At 37.3% G+C, this 22,407-nt stretch overlaps 1 protein-coding gene across 1 annotated transcript in view; it reads left to right on the top strand.

Moving 5' to 3' along the window:
* Positions 1-22,407, top strand: part of SLC6A11 (solute carrier family 6 member 11) — a 98,525-nt gene that overhangs the window by 38,606 nt on the left and 37,512 nt on the right. Inside the window, exon 6 of the mRNA XM_085302582.1 lies at positions 12,901-13,035. Coding sequence (XP_085158708.1) covers positions 12,901-13,035 — 135 coding nt within the window. The remainder of the gene's footprint in view (positions 1-12,900; positions 13,036-22,407) is intronic.

Genomic DNA, 22,407 nt, shown 5'->3' with positions numbered 1-22,407 from the left:
TGTAAATGACATATTGTTGTCAGAAAGTTGAGATTTTTTTTCAATTTCATGCAGAAGCTATTCAGAACTTTAACATTTGAAGACTTTCCCCTTCATTCCAAATCTTAGATTTTGCAAATCAGCTGCCAAGGCACAGTCACTGAATCTCCATGCCAGGCGACTGTCCTCACAGAGCATCTTATTACAAGGAAGGCTTGGGATCAGGATGGGGAGAACGGCCAGCTGCCCCTCTCTGCCAGTGATCACCTGTGTAAGCTGGCCTGTTCACATGCAGAGCTCTTTCCTTATGCTAGGAAGGACCATGAGTTCTTCCTCTTCTGTCCTCAAACAGGTCCCTGCTTCACCCTCCTGTGGGCTGTAAAGAGCTCTTCTGGCTTTTCTTGCATTGTGGCTAGYGTATCACCCCAGAAGTGTAAGTCTTTTGACTTGCATATTCGTCTATCTGTACTGGTTTTGTGGCAAACTACTGCATTCATTTTGTGCTTAATTGTAGTATCTTTCAAATAGTTGATTACAATATTGGCAGGCTTGGATAGAGTTCATATTTTTGACTGTGGAAAACTATGTATTAATGAATGGAGACCTAATTGCACATCTGCTTTGCAGCATTGCATCTCTGTTGATGTCAGGCTGCCTTCCGATTTACAGTTGTGCGGAAAGGAGTGATATGTGCACCTGAAACAAGGAAAATAATTGAAAAGTGTACACTGATGTGCTAGAAGATACAAGTAGAGAGACAACTGTGTGTATCAAAGCTCATGTATGAAAAAGGGGGAAAATGTGGCTAGAGTCTAGTATGTTCCTATTCCTTTAACTGATTACTTGCCAGCCTCTGTGAGATACCTGGTGTGCCCTAAGGCCAAAAATTCAGAGATGACCTTTTCATACCTTTTACCCATCATTTTTCTGCCCTCCCATCAGGAGTTAAACTCTGCTTGCCAGCAGTTAAGACTCAGTCAGTAGTCTCACAGAAAATTTATTTTTCAATAGCAGGCTGTATAAAGACTTTAATGGATTCAATGAGGCAGAAAAAAAAGGAGTAAAGGGGCAGAAGTAGAAAATAAAAGAGAAAGATGTGTGGAAGAAAAAAAAAAAAAAAAAAAGGCCTCATTGTAGGAGCCCAGGAAAAGGAACTAGGCAGCAATGATTGTATCTCCTGAAGTGTCTTTTGTTTTAGCCTCAAGTAATAGCAAAGAATAAGCCTTCACGAAAAGGCTTTAGCACTCTGTCCAAGACTGATCTCTGTATTCAAAGGGGGAAAGTAGAACATTCATGAGATGCATGCAGAGTTCCTGCTATCCACTGCGTCTGTGTGAAGTTTTAAAACAGCTACTGAGATTTTTTTTTTCACTCTCCTCTGCTCTGAGCATTTAAGGACACCTTGGATTTGTTACTAAAGGAGATTTTTGTGCCTCTCTTGAGAGTAGTTTTCCCAAAATACTGTTTGGCACTCAAGAGTATTAAATAGTAAACTTAAATCAAATTGCCTTCTCATGATTCCATTCCTTCTAACTGCACCTTAGCCACAGAGATTGACTTTTGCATGAATCCTTACTTCAATTGGATCTGAGCCCTGATCCACAGCCCAAGCAAGTCCAAAGTATGTTTCAGTGCACTGAAGGACAACTCAGTGTGCATGCATATGTGAGAATTTTTGGACACAGAAGTCACCTGATATATCAAGCTGAAGTATGAAAATGTAGGGTTGGGGAAAGGCCAGCTTTGATAATTCAGCAATATTTGCTGGAAAAACTAATTGTGAAGCCAAAAGGCGTAGAATAAATTCTGAGATTAAGGTATTGCTCTAGGAGAGACCTATTTATTGTCTGAGGTAAATGTAACATATATGAGCTTGTTCCTTCTATGATGTTACCAAGCACTTACAGTCCATTATTCCAAAACAAATGCACTGACCCAATAAAAAAGACTTCAGAAATACAATAGTTTGTCATTTGATCTTCTCCTGACCTCCTTGTATTTCATTCCTCTTCTTACAGACCTTGGGGTCTCCTAGCTTCTGCTATCCTTCACAAAAAAATTACCAAACAATACCTTGCACAAGATTGTCAAACAGGAGCCAAAATGTAAGATGGTCTGTGTAGTCGGATTGGTGGTGGTGGGAATGTCAGGGCTACAGCATTATTCTTTGAGGTGCATGAGGCACTGCTTATACCTGTTCTTGATAAATGTTGAAGTTTTATGAAGCTGTGTTGTTATGAAGATATTTATGTTTCTCTATGTCCTAGCCTCTTTCTGTGTGTTTAGAACCCCCTGAGGATACTGTTTTTGTTGGCTTAGTTTACATGTTTGAAATATTACTTGCACCTTTTTTCAGCAGGAAAATCTGGCTTTCAGTGCAAATGCAGATATACTGGAGTTTTTAATCTGTTTCTGGCACTGATTCTCTTAGTTTCATATTTCTTCATTGAAGTAGAACAGATACAATTCCTTTATTCTCACACAGGTAGTTTGTCCTTGGCTAGTGCTAATTTATATAGCTTCAAATGACTGGCCTGTTCTTAGCAATCTACAAAGCAGTTTGTGGGTATCCATCTCCATGGCACTTTGTTCAAAGATACTGTAGCAAGTTTCCGCAGAGGGAGAGCAGTCACTTTAGGTTTAGGCCACATTTTTAGTTTAATCTACAAGGTACAGATGTCTTTTTAGTAGTTTTGTTTTGTTTACAACACTGCTCTTGTGAGATTTACAAACTTTAATTCTGCATACCTCCCTGGAGTTGACTAACATGGACTGAATCCAAACTCAGTCTTAAGAGTGGGAAAGCTTAATGAAATAAATTGCTACATGGGCAACAAAGGCAGCTTCAGGCCTCTGCTGGTGCTATGTTGGTTACTAAAACACATCCCAGAGAAACGAGTTGGCTACATTGTATCTGCCCTTCATTTCTGCTGCATTTCAGCAGTTGAAGAATTTGTGTTAAAGAAAAAAAGAGGAAAACATCTTTAAGCTTGATTGTGTCATATGTAGAAGGCAAAGGACATTGCTTTAGAAGTCTGACACAAAGAATCAAYTGTACTGAAAAAAATTTATTGGAATTACTTCCTCTAGTTAGAAAGTGTGTGTGTTGTTATCTGAGATAACAGCACTTCGGGTCAATAAATATTGTTGTGATTCAGTTTGTTTTCCACTTGTGCCTGGAGCCCCTAACTGAGGTTGAATCCTTTTTTTGCCAAGTCCTAGATGAATGAAGTGAGATGCTTCTATTCCCAAAGAACTTGCCTTTACATCCACATAATGGATGATCAGGGCTCTATGTTGAAGGGGGAGGTTTAAAAGGAGAAAAGGGAGAACAAAGCATTTGCCTGAGATAGAAAAAGAAACCTATGGCAGAAACACACACTCAGGTCTTCCAGCCCAACAGCTTTATTGCGTGATTGGTGTCCTACATACCGTGTCAACTATTTTTCTCACACTGTAAACCTCAGCTCCAAAACACAATGGCAGCATGCTTTGTCAGACGTTCTACAAGTCAGCCTTGAGATGGGATTTAAGAGCTAGATTTAGAGACTGTAGTGAAGGGAATATACAGTGCAATTAGTCTTTAGGTAAAATAGAAATTTAACCAGCTGTATTACAATAGATGTAATACCCATAGTGAATTCAAAGGGAAAGAATTAGGGAACTGGAGGACAAGGATAYTTACTAGTTTAAGTGGTAAAACTATTCATTTTATAACTATTATAACTACTATACTTAGTGCACACATAGTATAGCAAATGATACACAGTAAATACATTTCWGAGCTGTCACCATGGTGATAAGGACCTGTATCCTAAGTGGAATAGAAAAGACCAATTTTTTGATACTGTGTGGGTAGACAAACATGCACCTTTACTTGATAATAAATGACAAGCTGTGTATTATCCTGTAAAATCCCTGAATGTCCCAATACACAAGAGTGCTTCATGATTACAAAAATTATCAAAGAAAGAAAAGGTATGAGACTGCTAGAGGGATRTCTTTTTTACATGCTTGTTTACAAAGTTTCACCAGTGTTCGCTGCCCAAGAGTAAATAATGATGTGGTATTTTCAGAGAACCATGTGCAGTACTGGCTGATAGGTCATTTGGAGGTGGCCACTAGTATATCTGYCTGAGTGCTTGGAAGATTGATCAGCAGAGGAAGCTCATGTGTGATTATTTTTGGTGCAGAATTCAAGGGAAATTCCTCATTCCTCTTACTGATGTTTCAAAGTTTTAATATTTGTAGTTACTTAAATTTTTAATGTAGTCATGAATTCATTTGATGATGTCTCAGATGTTGGCTATAGTGCCTCATTCTCTTCTTACCTCCTACCCTGCCAAGGCCTTTGTGGAGATAGGTGCTATATTCATTTGTGCTAACTAACATCTTTTACCTTTTGTGGCTGCCTGGTATGTGAGAAGCTCCAGCTAAGAAATTATAACCATTTCCCAGGCATAGATGCAGTCTTTCATTTTTCCTTAGTGTTTTTTAAGACAAAGAAAATGAAGCAGGAGAAGMAGCCAATCTGAGCTGAGGATGATGAGTGTTTTGGTCAAAGTCTAGTTCTCTGGAAAATACTGCTTCATTGAAACATTCTCCAGAGCAGCTGATAATTACATGAGGATGACATGCACCTGGAAAACCTAGCTTCATGTTCTGCACCACAGAGTCAGAGAGCAAACCAATCTCTGCTGTCTTCTGGATCAGAGCAGAAGTGACAGAGATTTAAGTCCTTGGAATGATCTGGTCAGAGATTTGGGGTTCATTCCGGTGCAGACTGAAATCTTAAAAAATTGTTGCTGGACAAGAAAATGATTTCCTGCCGTATTCTGGCCTTCACATCTTTATCTACTTTACAGATTAAACAGTTTCAGAATATGTCAGAACCTACTCTCTGGAGCATTCGGTAAGAGCTTAGCAGGCATGTCTAGAGAACCTGAGAAATCAAATTCATTTAGTACCTTACAAATTTCTCATTTCTGCCTACATAAATGCAGTAACAAAATTGGAAATCTATAAAGGATAAGTTTGGGCCACTGTAAATTCTTCATAGAAATGGAATTGTGCTTTATCAGGAGTAGTCTGAAACTCAGCCTATAAGGTTTTATACATATGTGTAACTAATACCAGTATCTGGCTTATTGTGTATAGTGGGAAACAAGCTGGCATTTAGAAGTCTGAAAATCCTGGAAGGTTTTGAAAGATAAAGCTGTCATTTATAAAAAGCTTGAACTTTTTAAAGACCTTTTCAAAAAAAAAAAAAAAAAAAAAAAAAAAAAAAAAAAAAAACCTTAGCTGATTAATTAGTCCTAATTTAGATTTAAAATTCTTCCTGATTGATTTTTAAAGTTGACTTTTACTTGATTAAATAGCAGTCTTTGATTTTGAGTATTTGTGGCTCTGATAATGACCTACTTGATGGCAGCTCTACATAAACACTTTTGCTTGAAATAATGAGCTTAGCCAAGATGCTGAAGTTTGCATCTTCTCTATCAGTACTCCTCTCCCTGCTCACAACTGTTAGAACAGGTCTTCCTGTTTGTACACTATATTGTTGGCAAAAGCATACTTCTTCTAGATATTCACAGTTCTAGGACATCAGGGAACAGTATTTCATTCATTTTTCTACTTCCACACTGTCCTGTTTATGATGGAGATAAAATAATGAATTTAAATAAGCAGCCGCCTCAATAGAAAAAAAAAAAGAAGAAGAAAAAGAAAAAAAAAGTGTATAAGTACTAGTGACGTTAATACCTTGTCTTTCCTTTGGGTTATTTCTTTTGAATTTACATGGCGGATTTGTATCTGCTTGCCAGATTTCAGTGCTCATTTTTGCTGAAGCTTTTCTGCAACTTTCTGTTCTTGAAAATTAGAAATATACCACAGACCTCCTCTTTCACCACAGAACCGATTTGGCAGAGAGTTTTTAATTGTTAGGATGTTGACATTGACAGTGCATTTACAGTATAATAACAGTGTAGCAGCACAGTTTTCTRACAAATGGATAACACTCTTAGGCACCTTGATGTTTGAAATTGTTACACTCTTTATCAGCAAACGTCCTTTGAGGATACTCAGGCCTTTGCTAAATACTGAGTTCGGACGATATGATTTTGGAAATTGGAGGCCAGCAGTAATGGAATGATGAAGGACATTATGTTGAGTTCCTGAGATTTCTCCAAGTTAGGTAATCAGCTGGGACATAAGTCTGCCTTTCTTCTGCACTGGCACTTCTGACGAGAAAAATCCGGAAACATTGGCAAAATAGTATGTGGAGTCAGCACTAAGTCTCACAGGTTCTTAATTCAGGCTATGTCCCTATTCAGGTTAGCAAGGTCAGCACTGTATGGATTCAACAGGGAATCACTCTGTAAGCCCCTGAGTAGGTTCTCCAAACTCTACTACAGACCTGTGTTAACTTCTAGACTGTCTAAATTTAGAGTAACTATGCAATAGTTTCCTATGAACATTAATCCAGGTAAAGTGAGTGTCTTCCCTTGATGCACTGAATGAACTTGGCCAAGGCCTATTCACATGGGGCTAGATGTAGGAAAATACATGGAATTATTGTGATTTAGAGCCATTCTTTCAGGGTCCAAACCACCTGGTATAACAAGTCCTACTTCTTTAGGAGCTACTGGCGCATTTTTTGTAAGTAATCAAGTCATCATTAAGCTATGTATGCATATGGTCAATTCAAGAAAGAACTTGGTTATCTGCACAGTTACTGGCATTTCGTGCTTAAATGCAGGTGTTTTCATCATTGATCTAAATCACATGATAAAATGAATTCCATTTACACTTTATATATGTTTTCTTTTTTGCAAATTCTGTTACATGTGATTGGACTTCACTGACTATGTCTACACAACGGGAARATTGTTTTCCAGGAAGCGCTGCTTAGTCTGTTTTCCAGTTGTCTGRAATAGGCAACCTTTACAGAATCAATGAAGCTTCCTTCTGCTGACATAGCAAGATATCTTTCTGAATTTAAGGAATAATTCTTGGGGGAAAAAAACAGTAAAAAACTTTTTTCAGCTTTTAATTTTTTTAAAAAAATTTGAAATGAAGCTTAGAAATGGTTTGTTAAAACCATTTTTCATTTAAGATTGGTCTCTCTTTCCCCCTCCCTTTTCGTAAAAAGCATGACAAAACAAAAGGAAATGAAACTTGCTGTATTGCCTCAAAATGAATTTTGGACCTGAATTTTTATTTCATTGTAAATGAAACTGTTTCAAGCCATTTCAGGGATTTTTTTTTTAATCTAATCATCTCATAGAGAAAAAGTAAAGATTTGCACAACTCTAGTAGATAGAGATTTTGTTGTGTGCCAGCTAGTAACACAAGTGTGTTGTGGTATTAGAAATTTTTTTTCCCTTTCTGTTGTTACTGTGTCACATGTAGAATCATCTGTTTCCTGTGATCACTGCACATTTAACAAGGTTCTTACATAACTTTGTAAAGTGTCCTCTCCTCGCTCCTGTTTTCTAGCTCATCTTCCTACTGAATTTTTCACTTTGATACTTACTTCTCATCTCTCAGATCTCATCAAATTTTCTTTCCTGTCGGATTTTGTACTTCTGTCTGCTCCAAATGAAACTTTGCACTCGCACATGGTTCATCAGTAGCTTAGGAGAAATTCTACATTTTGTAAGCAATCTGGTTAAGGATATTTCACCAGACTTTTCGGGAGCAAATTTCTCTCTGTGTATAAACAAACCAGGCAAACAGCAGATGATGCTGAATAAATCTGCAAGATATGTAAGAAAAAATAGAGAAATCAACCATTTTGCTGACTATTTTTCCTCCTCCCTCCCCCCCATGAAGTCATCTACAATGCACATCAGCTTGGGTATGTCACTGGGTTTTTGGTTTAGTTTCTTGTTTCTGAATTGAAATTTAATTTTAAAGTATAGGCAGATGTGGAAAATAAATATATTTTTCCCTTTTGGCACACCATTTTAAAAAACTGATGAATCACCTGTTGTTCCTTCACTTATAATTTCAACTGATATTGAAAATGCCTATTTTGAGCTATGATTTGTGTATCCATGGACGCAATAGCAGCACATTAGCAAAAGACATTTTCAAACACTACCTATATGAGAAATTTCACCGAAGACCATGGTAGTTGAAAAACAGTATCTTTCATAGTATTACCATCTGCAACACTAAGAAGTCTGAATTTGTGAAACTGAAAAGTTACTAGAGGAGCAGGAAGGCTGGACTAAGTGTGGCATGCAAAACTTCTTAGTGGAAATCACTCCCGTATTGGTAATGACTTGAGCACGTCTACAGAGATACCAGAGCTGTTGGACACTAGTAGGATAATTATATTTCTGTAGTTATGTTAATATGCTCTTCTGCATCAACATTGAAAAGCAGGATAAAAATTACTATTTCTTGTCACATCTATCATGCAGTAAAATTTTTATTCCCAAGCTTTTTAGCCACATGAGTATACTGCAAGGTAGGCATAGTTTTGCCCTCCCCTGCCCTGTGTAGGCAAGCCTTGTATGTCACTGAGATCTGAAGACTCCTCAGCAGTTTTCTCCTGACAAAGGAGGTTAGTGGGTTTAGTCATTATCGGAGGTCTCAACATTCACAAAGTAAGTAGGCTAAGTGAACAGCCGCAAAGCTAAAAACTCTAAATGAAAGTTAAGGATGTACAGGGTATGGAGTCTGGTCTTGCACCTCTTCAAATACCGAGTTGAGGAAAATTGGTGGCAATTTTTTGCATTGCTGCTGCCTGTGATATAGCCTAGTGGAGCAAAAGGGGACTTCAGGGGAGGGGAGTTGGCAAGCCAGTAAGTTTCTCAGGCATTAAGTTTAGTAAAACATATTTACTCCATATAAAAATATATGAACTTTTCATTATGCTGTAAATAAACCCAAGCTTCACAACATGCAGAAAAGAATAGAATAATTTTCATATTGTTTAAGATCTGAGATCTGTTACAAGATGAGATCTGGTCAGTGGCTGGATGTTAAATAAAACCATTAAATTCCCTTGTTTGTGTGAGGATCAGTTAAAAGCTTTTAATATTGGATGTTGTCTATTCCCTGGAGTAGCCTATTGCAACGGCCCAGTCTACGTAGTTGCCACCATTTAAAGGTTTAACTTCTTTGGTATCACATAGATGCAATGTTACTCCCCTATGTTGGCAGATGAGTGTCAAATCTTACCAGCCTAGGAAAATAGTTCTGTCCATTCAGTGCTAATTTTCTTATGGTCTCTGAAAGCGCAGAGCAAAGGATTGAAGTTCACTATGTCCTATTCATGACTAATCCTGCTAAGATGCTGTTGTGATGTACTCTGTAAACATCAAGCTGGCATGTTCTGTAGTAGCTGTAGCCTCAGAAATTTATTTTTAGTCTTTTAGATTTATGTAGCTGTGTGGCTCAATTCATTGCATGGAGGGCTGCTTTCTCATTCTTAACAGATGTGTGATGTATTTTTTCTACATTCTCTCACAAGCCAAGCCACATTAACTTCAACCTCTGCTGTACGATCTGCAACCTCTGCAGTATGATTTGGCACTGTGTTCAGAAGAGCAGTTTTTCATTTAGGCCAAAAGGTTCAGCTGTCCCAGGGGCCAAATTTGTGCCTAAGTACCAGATTCAGGCTTCTAAAGATATTCAGGTATGTAAAAATGCAAACTTGCAGTGCAGCTAGTTTAATTCTCAAGACCTTCAGGGTTCTTTATTTAGAAAATCATTGCATAGTTTGATACCTAGATATCTTTACCGCTGACCTTGAGTGACATAACATCTAAGTCTCTTACAGTTTTGGTACTTAGAATTGCAGTACTGAAGTATATGGCACTTAAGAGCACCAACAAGCTTTTGAAGATCTGTCCTCAGGAGCATTGGGCATAATGTACCTCCAGCGAAGCACCTAAGTCTGTGTAAGATCTATCGATGTCCCAGTAGGTGCCCTTCTGCACTCTTRCCCATATAAATAACTTTGTAAATTTGTCTCTCTCTTACATTACAATAGGAGAAAGTTGCATAATAGCAGAAATTTTTATTTTGCTTCCAACTGCTTAAACACTAGCTTTGCTCTGACAAGAGTTTAAAAAAAGCATTTTGAGCATTGGAATGCAAATTAACATACCAAGCAATTAATGTCAATTAAAACAGGATACAGTGTAATTAGAAGCAGTTGTGTTTGCATTTATATTCAGGGGTCTTTGATGCATTGAAAGATAAGAAAACAATTCAGGAAACTTTTAATGCCTACACATGTGATAATAATAATAATGGCATTTGATTTCTAAAGCATCTCATCCTTCCTCACCTCATGAGCTCTTGAGAAACATGATGAAATGAGCATGACAATTGATGTACGGGGCGCGATGGAATTAAGTTGCTTAGCATACTGGGAGACTTGAACATCTAAAAGTGGTGGCCTTCTCTCCTTGCTCTGAACGCAGTATATGTTGGCACCTGCTGCACATGAGATGCTTGTAATTCTAGCAGCCTTGTTGGCTTTATAAATGCTATCAGTGGCAAATCATTAACAGCAATGTTAATTGGCTCACAGGAACAGCATATCTTTCCCACACATGCTTCCCTTTTTTGTTGTTCTAGATAACAGTATTAGTAGTTGTTGCCAGAAATACTGAGCCAATTTCTCTTCCTATTTACTTTTGCTTTGTACCTGGCAGCCAGAGAGGGAGAGTCGTCTTCCTGCAAAGCTGTGGCACAAATACTAACCATAGTAGTTTCCTCATGATAAAAATGCTAGGGTTTGTGGTTCTAATGCTTGCGATAAGGTGTGGATGGGCTGCAGAAGACATCCTGAGAAAGAAGATACAAAATTAAGAGGACTTGTAACTCTACAAGTCTGGATGACTGCTGTGGCAGTACAGATTGTTATGCAAGAGCACTTTTACCTGATCTCTTGTGGGTAGAGGTAGGTGGTTTCAGCATTTCTTCTTCCTTGATGGAGCTGAATGAGGAAATGCACCCAAAAGAACTTGGGAGTAATATCTGCTTCTACAAAATAATAACTTATATGCTCATTTAAAATGATTCAGGGCAGTGGCAGGATACAAAGGGTGGCAGACTGAAAACCAATGTAGTTAAGGAAGCATGATGCAACAACGTTCAGATGCTCAAATGCAATACCTTGTGTGTCATGAAATGTATAGGACTACTAATTGTCTTCATCAAAAACAACTGTTGATTTAAAAGAAGTGGGGAAAAATAGCTTGCAAAGTATTAAATGTAGAAATGTGAAAACCAGTCACTGGCACCTCTCCATCTCCACATAACATGGGGCATAAGACTCAGAGCAGGACCATGTCCATTCCAGGCATTTCCTCTTCTTATTAAAATGACAGTCCATTTTTATATGGAGCCTTCATGTGGGGAGTGGTCAGACTGGACATAGTCTACTTGAACATCAGGCTACAGTGTGCATTGCCATTAGTAGTGAGTAATAATAAATATAAGCACAGGGATCAAGGTTTCCATTTCGCATTTTTATTGACCTATGAATTAACCAATTCAGGCTTCTGAGGCCCGTAGGAATATTGTGGTCATTTTCATTTCCTGGGAAAATTACGACTTATTCTTTCAAGAGATAAGGCACCCAGAATAATGTATATGATGCTTACCTCCCATTAAAGTCAGTAACAGTGAGGTTTCTTAATGTGTTTGGGGCAGTTGGACACATTTGAATATCTGCTGTATGGTTTTAGTGCCTCCATTTTCTGTATGTGCCAGATGAGACACCCGTAAGAAGGATTATATTTGGAGTAAAAAATCCAGCACTGTCTGAAAAATCAAAGTTCAGKTCTTACATGTCATGAAAATGTGCTTGAGAATCATGTCTGTCATTGTACATGCTCTGATACATCTCTTGTCTTTTATATAAGAATGGACCAGTCAATGAAATTTTCGTATCAAAATATTTATTTTTGATGCTTATACAAGTGGTATAAGGATTTTCCCCAGTTTTGCTGCTTGTTAAGTCATTTTGACTTTTGCAAGGCAGATATGTAATAGTACCCTCTCATTTTAGAATCTTTTGTAGCTACTCTGCACAGGTGAAATTGGTTACAGAGGATAATGGAGAAACAGGTTGAAGTTATTATGCTATTTAAAGGAGATACAGTGAAATGGAATCTGTCATTTTATCTATCTCAAACTTTGAATAGCTAGATACTGCTGTGTGGTATGTGTTTGTGTATCAGAAGCAATTCTGCTTACTTTTTTCCATGAAAAATGAGATCTCTTGCAGAAAAGAATAACTGTTCCCCATTCACAAAAGTTATTGATTTCTGAAAAATCTGACTCTATATATGGAAACAGAAACTGCTAGTTTTGAGCATTCAGAAATCTTGTTTGAAGGTGCTCTGCACCTAATTGCTAGTAATACACTAAGTTGCAAGGGGTTATATGTTGCATTTAGTTGTTAGGCTTGATGAAATGTTTATTCTTCAAACATGGGCATGCAGGCAGTCTTAAGAGATGACAGTGCTATAATTTCTAAGTGAATGTGATCATTATCATTTTTTGCGCATATGTTGTTGTAGAATACATATGAAGTTATATAATACAATGAATTACTTGCTATTATGAGTCAATTCCACCATATATTTTTAGTGTAGTAATTACTATAGTATTTGCTGTAACCTAAGAGGGTAAATAATACCTGAAGAGAACTTCCCAGTCTCTCCATAATAGTGTTGGCCTGTCCTGTAATACCTAAATGGTTTAGAAGGCAATACACTTGGAGGACAAAATTTAAGTATAGGCAAAGGGACGTGGAAAGCAGTTAGATCCTCTTTAAAGCTCCAGGGAAGGTTTTTATGTTACTAACCAATAGAAAAATGAATGTGGAAGTGAGCTTCTTTGTTGYAGTTGGAAGAAAATCATTTTCTGATGTTTGTTTCTTCTTGCTAGGTTGTATAYGTAACAGCCACGTTTCCCTATATCATGCTGATGATTCTTCTAATTCGTGGAGTAACATTACCAGGTGCTTCTGAGGGGATAAAATTCTACTTGTACCCTGACATTTCTCGACTGTCTGACCCACAGGTAGGCTCGTACTCCATATGTTTATTTTTATCCCTGATTGGGAGAAATTGCACAGTTCCACAGTTCTCTCTCTCTCCCTCCCCCCCCCTTTTAAAATTTGAATACATACAATTGCTGGATATTTGTTCATTGTTAGGCATTTGGAATTGTGGCTAGTGTTTTAAAACCATCACTGCTTACAGTTGCTGGAGCATCTTTTAGAAGAGAAGTGTCCTGGGTTATAAACCAGAGTTTTCAGAAGTGTTGAGTTGTATCTGCTCTGCTGCCATTGAGGAACAAGTGCGCCATCACTGGTTTCAGCCATTTTCAAATTGTTCCATTCTGAGCACATTCCAAATCTAAGTCTCAGTCAAGAGTAGAAGAGAAATTAGTCATTCAGATATTTGTTATCCTTGAAGCAAAAATTTCTAAACATGAAAGCAGCAATGAAGTAGTAAAATTAGGAACTGTGTCTTTTCAGTTACTTCAGAAGTAGAGCTGAATATGTAAATACTGGTTTAAGTTGATTTTTGAGTGACAGACGAGTGCAATAAAACAGTTATGATACATCATTTGTCTGATATCAAAGAGGGAAAATGACATGAACTCTGTAAGTTTACATACAGCATTTTACTTACCTGATTTGGCAGCGTAAAACACACTACATGGCATTACTTTTAAGTCTGCGATGATTAAATGGATCATAAGATGGAGATAAGAAGTTTGGGAATGCCTGTGTAAATTAATTCTTAATACACCTACTGAATTGTAAAATGTGTCAGCAGAAATACTTTTTTTGCCTAAGACAATAGTACAGAGACCCTTCAGGTCACTTCCCTGAAGCTTCTGAAACAAAAAGTTTCCTTCAGAACAGGAAAAAAGTAACTACAAAAAAAAACTAAAAGGAAAAATCTCATTTAAAATGTAGGAAATTTTAGATGAAAATTGGATCATATTGCTATCTTCAAACTTGATGACATATCCAGTGTTCAATGTCAGCCTCTTTCCACTTGCTGCTGTTAGCCTGACTCTGGTGATGGGTGGTAGAAAGACCTGTGGAAGTGGAGTTACAACTTCAGAGATAAGTATGACTTTCTAACTGCTAGGATTAAGCTTGCTTAGAGGCATCCTCAGGTCACTTAAGAAATTAGCAAGGTAGCAGGGGAAACTAGTAGGATTCACTGACAGTCTCCCAACCAATTTTTCTTCTTTTCTTTTTCTTTCTTTTTCTTTGCAGAGTATAATAGATTCAGACTGTAGTAAGCCAAGTAACTAGCCAAATTTCAAGGGAACCATGCATGTCTTAACTCATTGTAGCAGAGAGAAGAAATTTGACCACCATATATGTTCCCAGAAACATGGATGACATTGTTTATGTTCTCCAGCTTTGACTAGTGTTTTATTTTGCTTCATGTTTCTGACAGTTATCCACAACCTTAATAAAAGAGCCCACTGAGTGCTCTTTTCTCGTATTGCATTATGCCAATTCCTCATAACATAGAATTTCTCCACTTGCAATTTCTCCTGACCTATGTGAACAGTAGGTGGGCTTCCTGCTTAAATGTTGCCTCCTTCATTTGTCCAGTGATGTGTGAGAGGCCTTTTAAAAGGATTTGGGCCTGTATGTGGATTTTTTACATGCCACTGCCACCCTTATTTCTGTTTGTTATTGAGGGAGGGCATGCAAGTTTAAGCAACATTGTCAGGTTACAAGGGGTTTTTATATGCTTATTTACTCTACTGTTTCCRTTTGTAAAGAAATACATTGTTGCCATGACAATTTCCAAAGCCACATGGTATTATTCAAAGTAGTCTTTAAAGTACAGAGCACTTAAAAGCCATGTGTGCATGCATCTGTCGCACACACATAGTTCATTTGATATTAGGATGTCTTTTGGGGAAGGCTGAATGTTGCACTTTAACAAGTAAACATATCATTCTATTTCAGTATGGCTTTAGCTGATCTATTTTCTGTATGTCATCCTTCAATATTTTCAAGCTCGTTTCTGTAGGAAAAAAGCTGAAATAGTATGGGAAACTAAATAGGAACTATTTAACTGCAGTATGGGTGGTGAGATGGTTTTGGAGATGCATTTTTCCACTGAAAAATGCTATTTTGTTGAAATATTTTATTGCCCCAGATCAATTGGGGCAGAATTTTTGAAGAAATACTTCTGCGTTATGCAGTGGACTGCAGTCATTTCTCAAGTAACAAAAGTTTCACGTCTCAATCTTAAAACTAGAACTTGACACAACTCACTTTACAAAAAGCAAGGTAAAATGGAATTGTTTCAGCTCTATTGCATCTTCTATTGCTAACAGAATAGAGATGCTGACATTTTCAGTTTTATGGAAATGTAGAATTTAATAATGTTCAAAAAAATTTAAAAAGATTACATCATTAAATACATTCCATAAGCATCTTCTGAGTTCTTTCTAGAGGCCTTTGCAAAGAAGCAAGTAGAGGACATCTGAACTAACCTTGTTACTTGTGCTTCCAGTTTTCGTCTTGTCTTTTGTTTATTTGGATTTGCTCCATAATATCAAAGCATAATGCATGTATACTGGCRGAAGTTGTTTTCACTCTTCAGCTGGAGGTCTGTTTAAGTAATGCTCCAAGGAGACTACTGTGTGTCTGTATTAGGAGAGCAGTATTTGAACCACCATGCCAATTATGTTTACTGCGAATTAAATAAATTAAGTTTCTCTTCGAGGCTCAGTTTAGTTTGAAGTTCTTGAAGCTTTTGTCTTTGTGTAATTTGCATTCCATGGTCTGTTATAGCTTTCTAAGCAGCTATTCATCTATCTTTTCAGTTCCTCTTAGCTTTCAAGTGCTGTGTTCTCTATTTCATTTTTATATTCTATCTTTTCAGCAAACTGGATCCTCTGGGTCTGAAAATGCCATCTTTTGTACTGTGCATCTGTACAGCTCATACCAATCACTTCTCATTATAGTAGTGGAGTACTATATTTAAACTTCAGAAATGTTTTCTGTATCAGCAGCWGTAAGGTTTCTGTACCTTTCATGCTCAAATTGTCCTGATATATGTGTGTCTACTCCAATCTGGAAGATAAAGTTGCCATATGTAGCACAAATACAGCTCTTTCCTGAGCTATAACTCCCCCCCCCCCCAAAAAAAAAAAAAAAAAGTATTCTACAAAGTTAACAGGATTCTTACGCTTTTTGTGTGCAAGTCCGACTCAGATTATTGTTCTGGCTGTCCATCAACAAATTTAAGTCACTTAGTGTGTAGTTGTGTTTGCATGTGGCATTCACAGCTCCTTTTTGGAAAGCAATGCTGATATCACAGAAGAGGCTTGGCTCTCTAAAATGGAATTTTCCAAATGTGTGTACTGAAGGACTTAAATCTCTGACTTACAGACCTGCGTACATAACAATCTGTTGGATCAATGATGTACACTGTGGTCAATGATTCTGAACACAAACGTATAAATTCAAAACCTGCTCTGGCATTGCCTTCCTAAAATAAAAATAAAGCTTTCTTGCTTATTGTGAACTTGTATGCTAATAACTGACTGAGCTACTCCTTTTTTAAACAAAAAATACTATTACTGTTTCAATAAAAAAAATTATGGCATCTATAGGGATGAGGATGTTGACATATCCAGAGTGGCAATGCCTTCTCTAGCTGGTGCTTACCAAAATCTGGAACAAATGTAATTAACCTGGTTTTCAAAACCAAGTTGCATGCTAGAATGCATTTCTGTGTAGAAGACATGCAGATTGTATTTTATCTCTGATATGATCTCATGTAAACGTTACTCATGGGGAGATAAATGAATGTCAGGGCAAATTAATTATAAAGCACAGAAAAATCTGAGACATCACAGTTAGAATTGGTTTTGAATTTCTCTGGTATTTTAGCAGYGGAAAACTGTGAATGTTGCAATAAAATTTCTGATGAAAGTATCATTTCTACCATTCGCTACCAGGATTTCAGTTATGTGAATTCAACTATTAGACAGTCATGTCTAGGTGAAGACTATGTATGTCTTCCAGGTGTTTTCTGCTGGTATTCTTGCATGGCCGTCTGCGAGGGTGGGTCTTTATCTTCTTGAGAATAAGAAAACCTGAAAGGCAAAGTACAGATGGAAAACCAACAGAAGACAAAGGTGAATGTTTATAGAGAGGATATCTAATATTCCAGTTGTGGCATGGTTCCAGTCATGCTGAACGTTGTTACAACAGGAGACCAAGTTGCCTGAGAAATCCAGATCAGAAGCAGAATTAGAAGGAAAGGGAGAGGATAGTAACTTATTTTAGAAAGAATAAAATGAATAGTTTTTAAAATATATGGCTACAATAAAAATGCATTCACAGTTTTAAAAAAAAAAGTAGCAACAAAAATAACGAAAGCGTTCACCATGATCATAGACCTATGAATAGGTTTATAGATACCATATTTTTTTCACATAATGGTCATATGCACTGAAGAGCTACACTGTGTTATTACACACATCAATAGTGAGAAATAAATTCTTACCATAGAGTAGAATCATAGAAAAATTTAGGCTGAAAGAGACCTCCAGCTAATGCAGCCTCCTGCTCAAAGCAAGGCCAACTGGATCAGGTTGCTCAGGGCAGTGTTCAGTTGTTCTGAATGCCTCCAAAGACGGAGGCTTATCCTTTAGAGGCAATCTGTTCCAGTATTTGACAACAGTCTTGATGATTTTTTTTTCCCTTAAATCTAATAGAATTTCCCATGTTGCAGCTTATTTCTGTTGCCTCCTATCGTGTAACTGTGATCCTGTTCTGATTCTCAGAAGAGTCTGGCTATTTCTTCTTTCTCTTCCATGTAGTACCTGAAGATAACAATCAAGTCTTTAAGTCTTCTCTTTTTAAGGCTGAACAAATCCAGTTTTCCTCGTCTGTCATAACTGCCAACTCTGTAATTATTTTGTTGGCCCTTTCCTAGACTTGCTCCTGTACTTGGAAGTTACTGCATCAGTCCAGATAAGGTCTCACAAGTGCTGAATTGAGGGGAAGAATCACTTCCTAAACTTGCTGGATACACTTTTGCTAATACAGGCCAGGATGGAATTGTGTTTTTTGATTCAAGAGCACACTGCTGAATCATTTCCAGTTTGTTGTCCCCGGGGAGCCCCGGGTCCTTTTCTGCTTTCAAGCCAATTTGTGCCTAGCCTTTACTGTAGCATGAGGTGATGCTGTTCCAGGTGCAGGACTTGACATTTGTTTTTGTTGAGCTTCCTGTTAGGCTGAACAGCAGTGCTACCTTCCAGCATATAGACCACTCTTCCCATTTTATTATCATCCACAAATGTGAGTATGCCCTGCATCCCGTCACCATGGGCATTAATAAAAGAAACAGTATTGGTTTGTGCATTGATTCCTGAGGGATGTAACTAATAACAGCCAACCAGTTAGACTTTGTATCATGACCCTTTGAGCTAGCAGTCCAGCCAATTTTCCAGCCACTTTATGATTGTCATTATCCTTCCATTCCGTAGCTCACCTATTGGATTATAAGTTCTTCCTAGAGACTGTGACAAAGACCTYGCTAAAGAGGAGGTGAATGATTGTTTCATCTCAGACAACAGTCAGCTTGGTCAAGCATAATTGCCCTTGGTAAATCCRTGCTGGCATTTTCCAGATATCTTTTCGTCCTTTGTATGCTTGAAAATGGCTTCCAGGAGGACTTGATCTGTAAATTTCCATGGCACTAAAGGTGGATTGACGGGCTTGTAGTATGCTGAATCCTCCTTTTTTGCCCTTCTTGAAGATGAGTGTAATGTTTGTGCTTTTCCAGTCATTAGGAAATTCCTAATTTCCTAATTCATTCCTTCAGTTGCTATGACCTTCCAAAAATGGGAGAAAATGGCCTTATAGTGATGCTGGTCACTCCCTCAGCATCCTCAGATGCATCTCATCTGATCCAATGGACTTTGTATGTTCGCTCTCTCATTTTAGGATAAATGCATACAGCAGCCAAGAAGGAGTTTTTAAGAGAGTATCTGTAACTCTTATCAGAGCAAATATCTGACCCTGTTATGCTTACATTTTTAAATCCATGTTCATATGAATCCAAAATGTCCTAAAAAATGCTAGTGGACTAAAACATGAATGCACAGCAATGAGCACAAACTTAACTTTAAAAAACCCGTTAAGACTCAATAAGTCTGACAGCACAAAGATGACTCCTTTTCTTGCATTGCTGTCTACTTCAAACTTTTCTTTCTTTCTGTGCTCTGTGTTTGTAGAGAAAAGGAACATTTTAGTACATTCAATATATAGYTTAGAGAAAACATACTTTTTGGTAGAAATGCATGTAGAATACATACATATTAAAATACCATTTTTACCTGAAATTTTTAGTTATTTGTTAGAAACCCCTTAATTTTCCAGCTATCATGAGTTTATTATGCTTGTTATTCTTGTACCTTCCTTAACATCTTATTAGTGTTCTTACAACTTTCTTTAACATTTTATTAGTATTTTTGAGCACATATRTAAAACTGTATTTTTTAAAAAAATAAGGCAGCGTTAACAATACTTCCCAGTTAGGCTGTAATGATAATGTGCATACATGCATGTGTGTGAGAGAGTTGGGGATAGTGCATAGAGGTAGAGATATTTTGCTAAATCATAGTCTATACAAAGTGAAAATTTGAGAACGAATCTTCCTGTAACATTTAATTTCCAATATTTAAAAACGCAGCAAATATTTAAAAATGCAGCTGTGATGGCCTCAGCAGTAATGTCATTCTGATTCTACCATGAACTCTCTAGCAGTGGGGAGGAAAAAAGAAAGAAAAGGAARAAAAGAAAGATTGATTCTTTAGTATATGCATCCTTGGAAGAAAGCAACTGTAACAATTTTATCGCCATCTTGAGGCTGACTGYGAGAGCTGTTTTAAAAGGCAGAAGAAGAACGCTCCTTTCTAGCTCTGAAAGAAAACGTAGCTGTTGAATACGTCTTAAGTCTCTGTTTTGTTTGAAAAAAAGTTGTAGAAGAAATTGTGGTGCCCAATTTTTACTTAGTTTCATGCTCAGAAAATCAAGGGAGCTATATGGACTCATGARCAGTGGATTTTAGAAGTGTTATTGTATCAACCTATCTAAGCATTCTGATCCTTAGAATTGAAGGCTAGAAATTTCTGTATGTTGGCAGTGAAATGATAGCTGATTGCAAAGGTTTTGATGCATTTATTTGTTTGAAATGTGATGAGTGAGAAATTCTCAGTATAATGAGACTTACTATCCCTTACTGAACACTTCTTTGAAGTAAGCCTACTTTTTAAGCATTGTACTTGGAAAAAGAGTTCAGAGACAGGTTATCCATCTTAAATTTTAGYAGCCTTTTAACACCACTAAGGCCAGTAAACATCTTAAGCAGTTAAATGCATTTTTCACTGTTACAGGACTTCATACRTTCATTTTTTCAAAGAATTAACTGGAGAAAAATAGTAGTAGAAGGAGGATATCCAGTTGCTATCACGCCTGTGCAATTCTACTAACTACAGAACTTACTCTCTCTTTTTTCCTGCCAGTTTCTTCACATTCTCTGTATTGTTCGCTTCATCAGGGATTTCCCTTTTTTGAACCAGGCAATTGCAATGTACACAGCTGTGAGCTGTGTTAAGAAGAAAAAGAGGAGTGAAATGCCAGCAATTCATACAAAGGCAGTAGGCACTGAAAATCCTTGTCTGAATTTCTTAAATACATACCTCCATCTCCCACTTTACACATGTATTTTTGAACAAATAATCTTTTTTCATATGATAGGGAAACTAAATATCAAATCATTCCTTCTATGAAAGGAAAAATGTATTGCTACAGATTATGAGGTTCTTACATTGCTATTAAATATTAATACACACCAACTTTTTAAATTTAAACTTGTGGAAGATTGATTCTTCTGAATCAAATTCTGCTATTTGTTGCACCATGAGTACAGATAACTGAGATTTTAAATTGATAAACACAGGTTATAGCTTGGCATGATGTTTATAAACAGTTTGCCCTACAGTGCAGTTTGATCTGTGCTGTAAGGAACTGTTTCATACTATTACATTTTATGACTTTGTGTTACAAATTACTCGTGTGATTTGAAAGAATAGCAACAGCTACAAAGTACTGTAGTGGAAAGTATTCCTACCAAAAGTACAGAGGAGTTTAAAACATACATAAATCACTTGGGAGCGAGACTGTTCCCAATAGCCCAAAAGAAGGACTAACGGCAAGCCTGGGAGAATGCTTCATTCSACTTGTTCAGTGGAATTTATTACTGCTCCTTGCCAGTGAATCTGCAGTACAGGGATTTGGCATGTACGTCTCATGGGGAGAAGATACACCTAGGGTCTCCTCTTGYTATGTACATTACCCTCTGTAATGTACAGAACAGGTAAGAGCACGTTCACCACATAAGTCATTGCACTGTGCGGGGATCCTAGGCATGTTTAGGCATACTGTGCAGAYGGCAGAGTCTGAATGGAGTACATCGATACTAAACCATTGCTCTGTATGAACAAAAGGGACRTAGCTTTATGTCTCAATGTACAAATCTGGTTTACAACAGCATAATATTGCAGACTATGACTTTTTTTTGTCGCAAACATAGTTGCAGGAGACTGGTCATAGTTTGGAGAGCTATTTCGAGCCTTGAGCAGACAGTTTCAGTCTTCCTTGATTCTTGCTGTTGCTGCACAAGCAACAGCAAGCTGAGCTAATAGCAGCATATTTTGGCAGTTAGAAGAGATTCGTTAAAAGAAAAACATTCTTTATGGGGTCATTTCTTAATGTCTTCAGGGCTTTTTAGGCCACATGAAATCTCCTCCAACTGCCCTGCAATCCCTTAGCAACTTGGCAGTTGAGAGACTGTCATTTGAATTACAGTAAAAGTCTTTTTGCACTTAAATATTAGACATCGTGGCCAGAGGAATACGCCACTGGAGGGAGACAGGATCCACACTTTAGCTCAGCGAATTGACATAACAGGGAGAGATTATCAGGGTTTACGGTAATGGTACCTGAAAAGAAGCACCAGATAAACTGGAAGAGACGTTTTGTGCTCAAATTAATAAACTTTCTCAGGAGCATTTAAAGAATTGCTAATAATGAGTCCAGCCTATCAGCTGCTCTAGAAGTCTCCTTCTAGCAAGAGAAAAACTACTGATAAAATGCAGTTTATTTCGGATGAATGTAAAAGTTGTACAAAAATATAAAAAGTACTAAATGAGATGCAGATCTTAATAAGGGAATAAGACTTTGTACATGGACAGGATAGTTAGTAAGGAAAGCAAATAAAGATTCTATACTATTGCTAAGACAATTACAAGTGGGTTCATGATCCCATATAAAAGCAGGCACTAGAAATATTTATCTAATGTAAAAATAGATAACAAGATTGGAAT

The sequence above is a fragment of the Rhea americana genome, unplaced genomic scaffold, assembly GCF_003343005.1.
Source record: "Rhea americana isolate MKP2758 unplaced genomic scaffold, rheAme1 scaffold_19, whole genome shotgun sequence".
NCBI lineage: Eukaryota > Metazoa > Chordata > Aves > Rheiformes > Rheidae > Rhea > Rhea americana.
The sequence above is the reverse complement of the archived record's forward strand: the minus strand, read 5'-3'. Positions and strand labels throughout refer to the sequence as shown.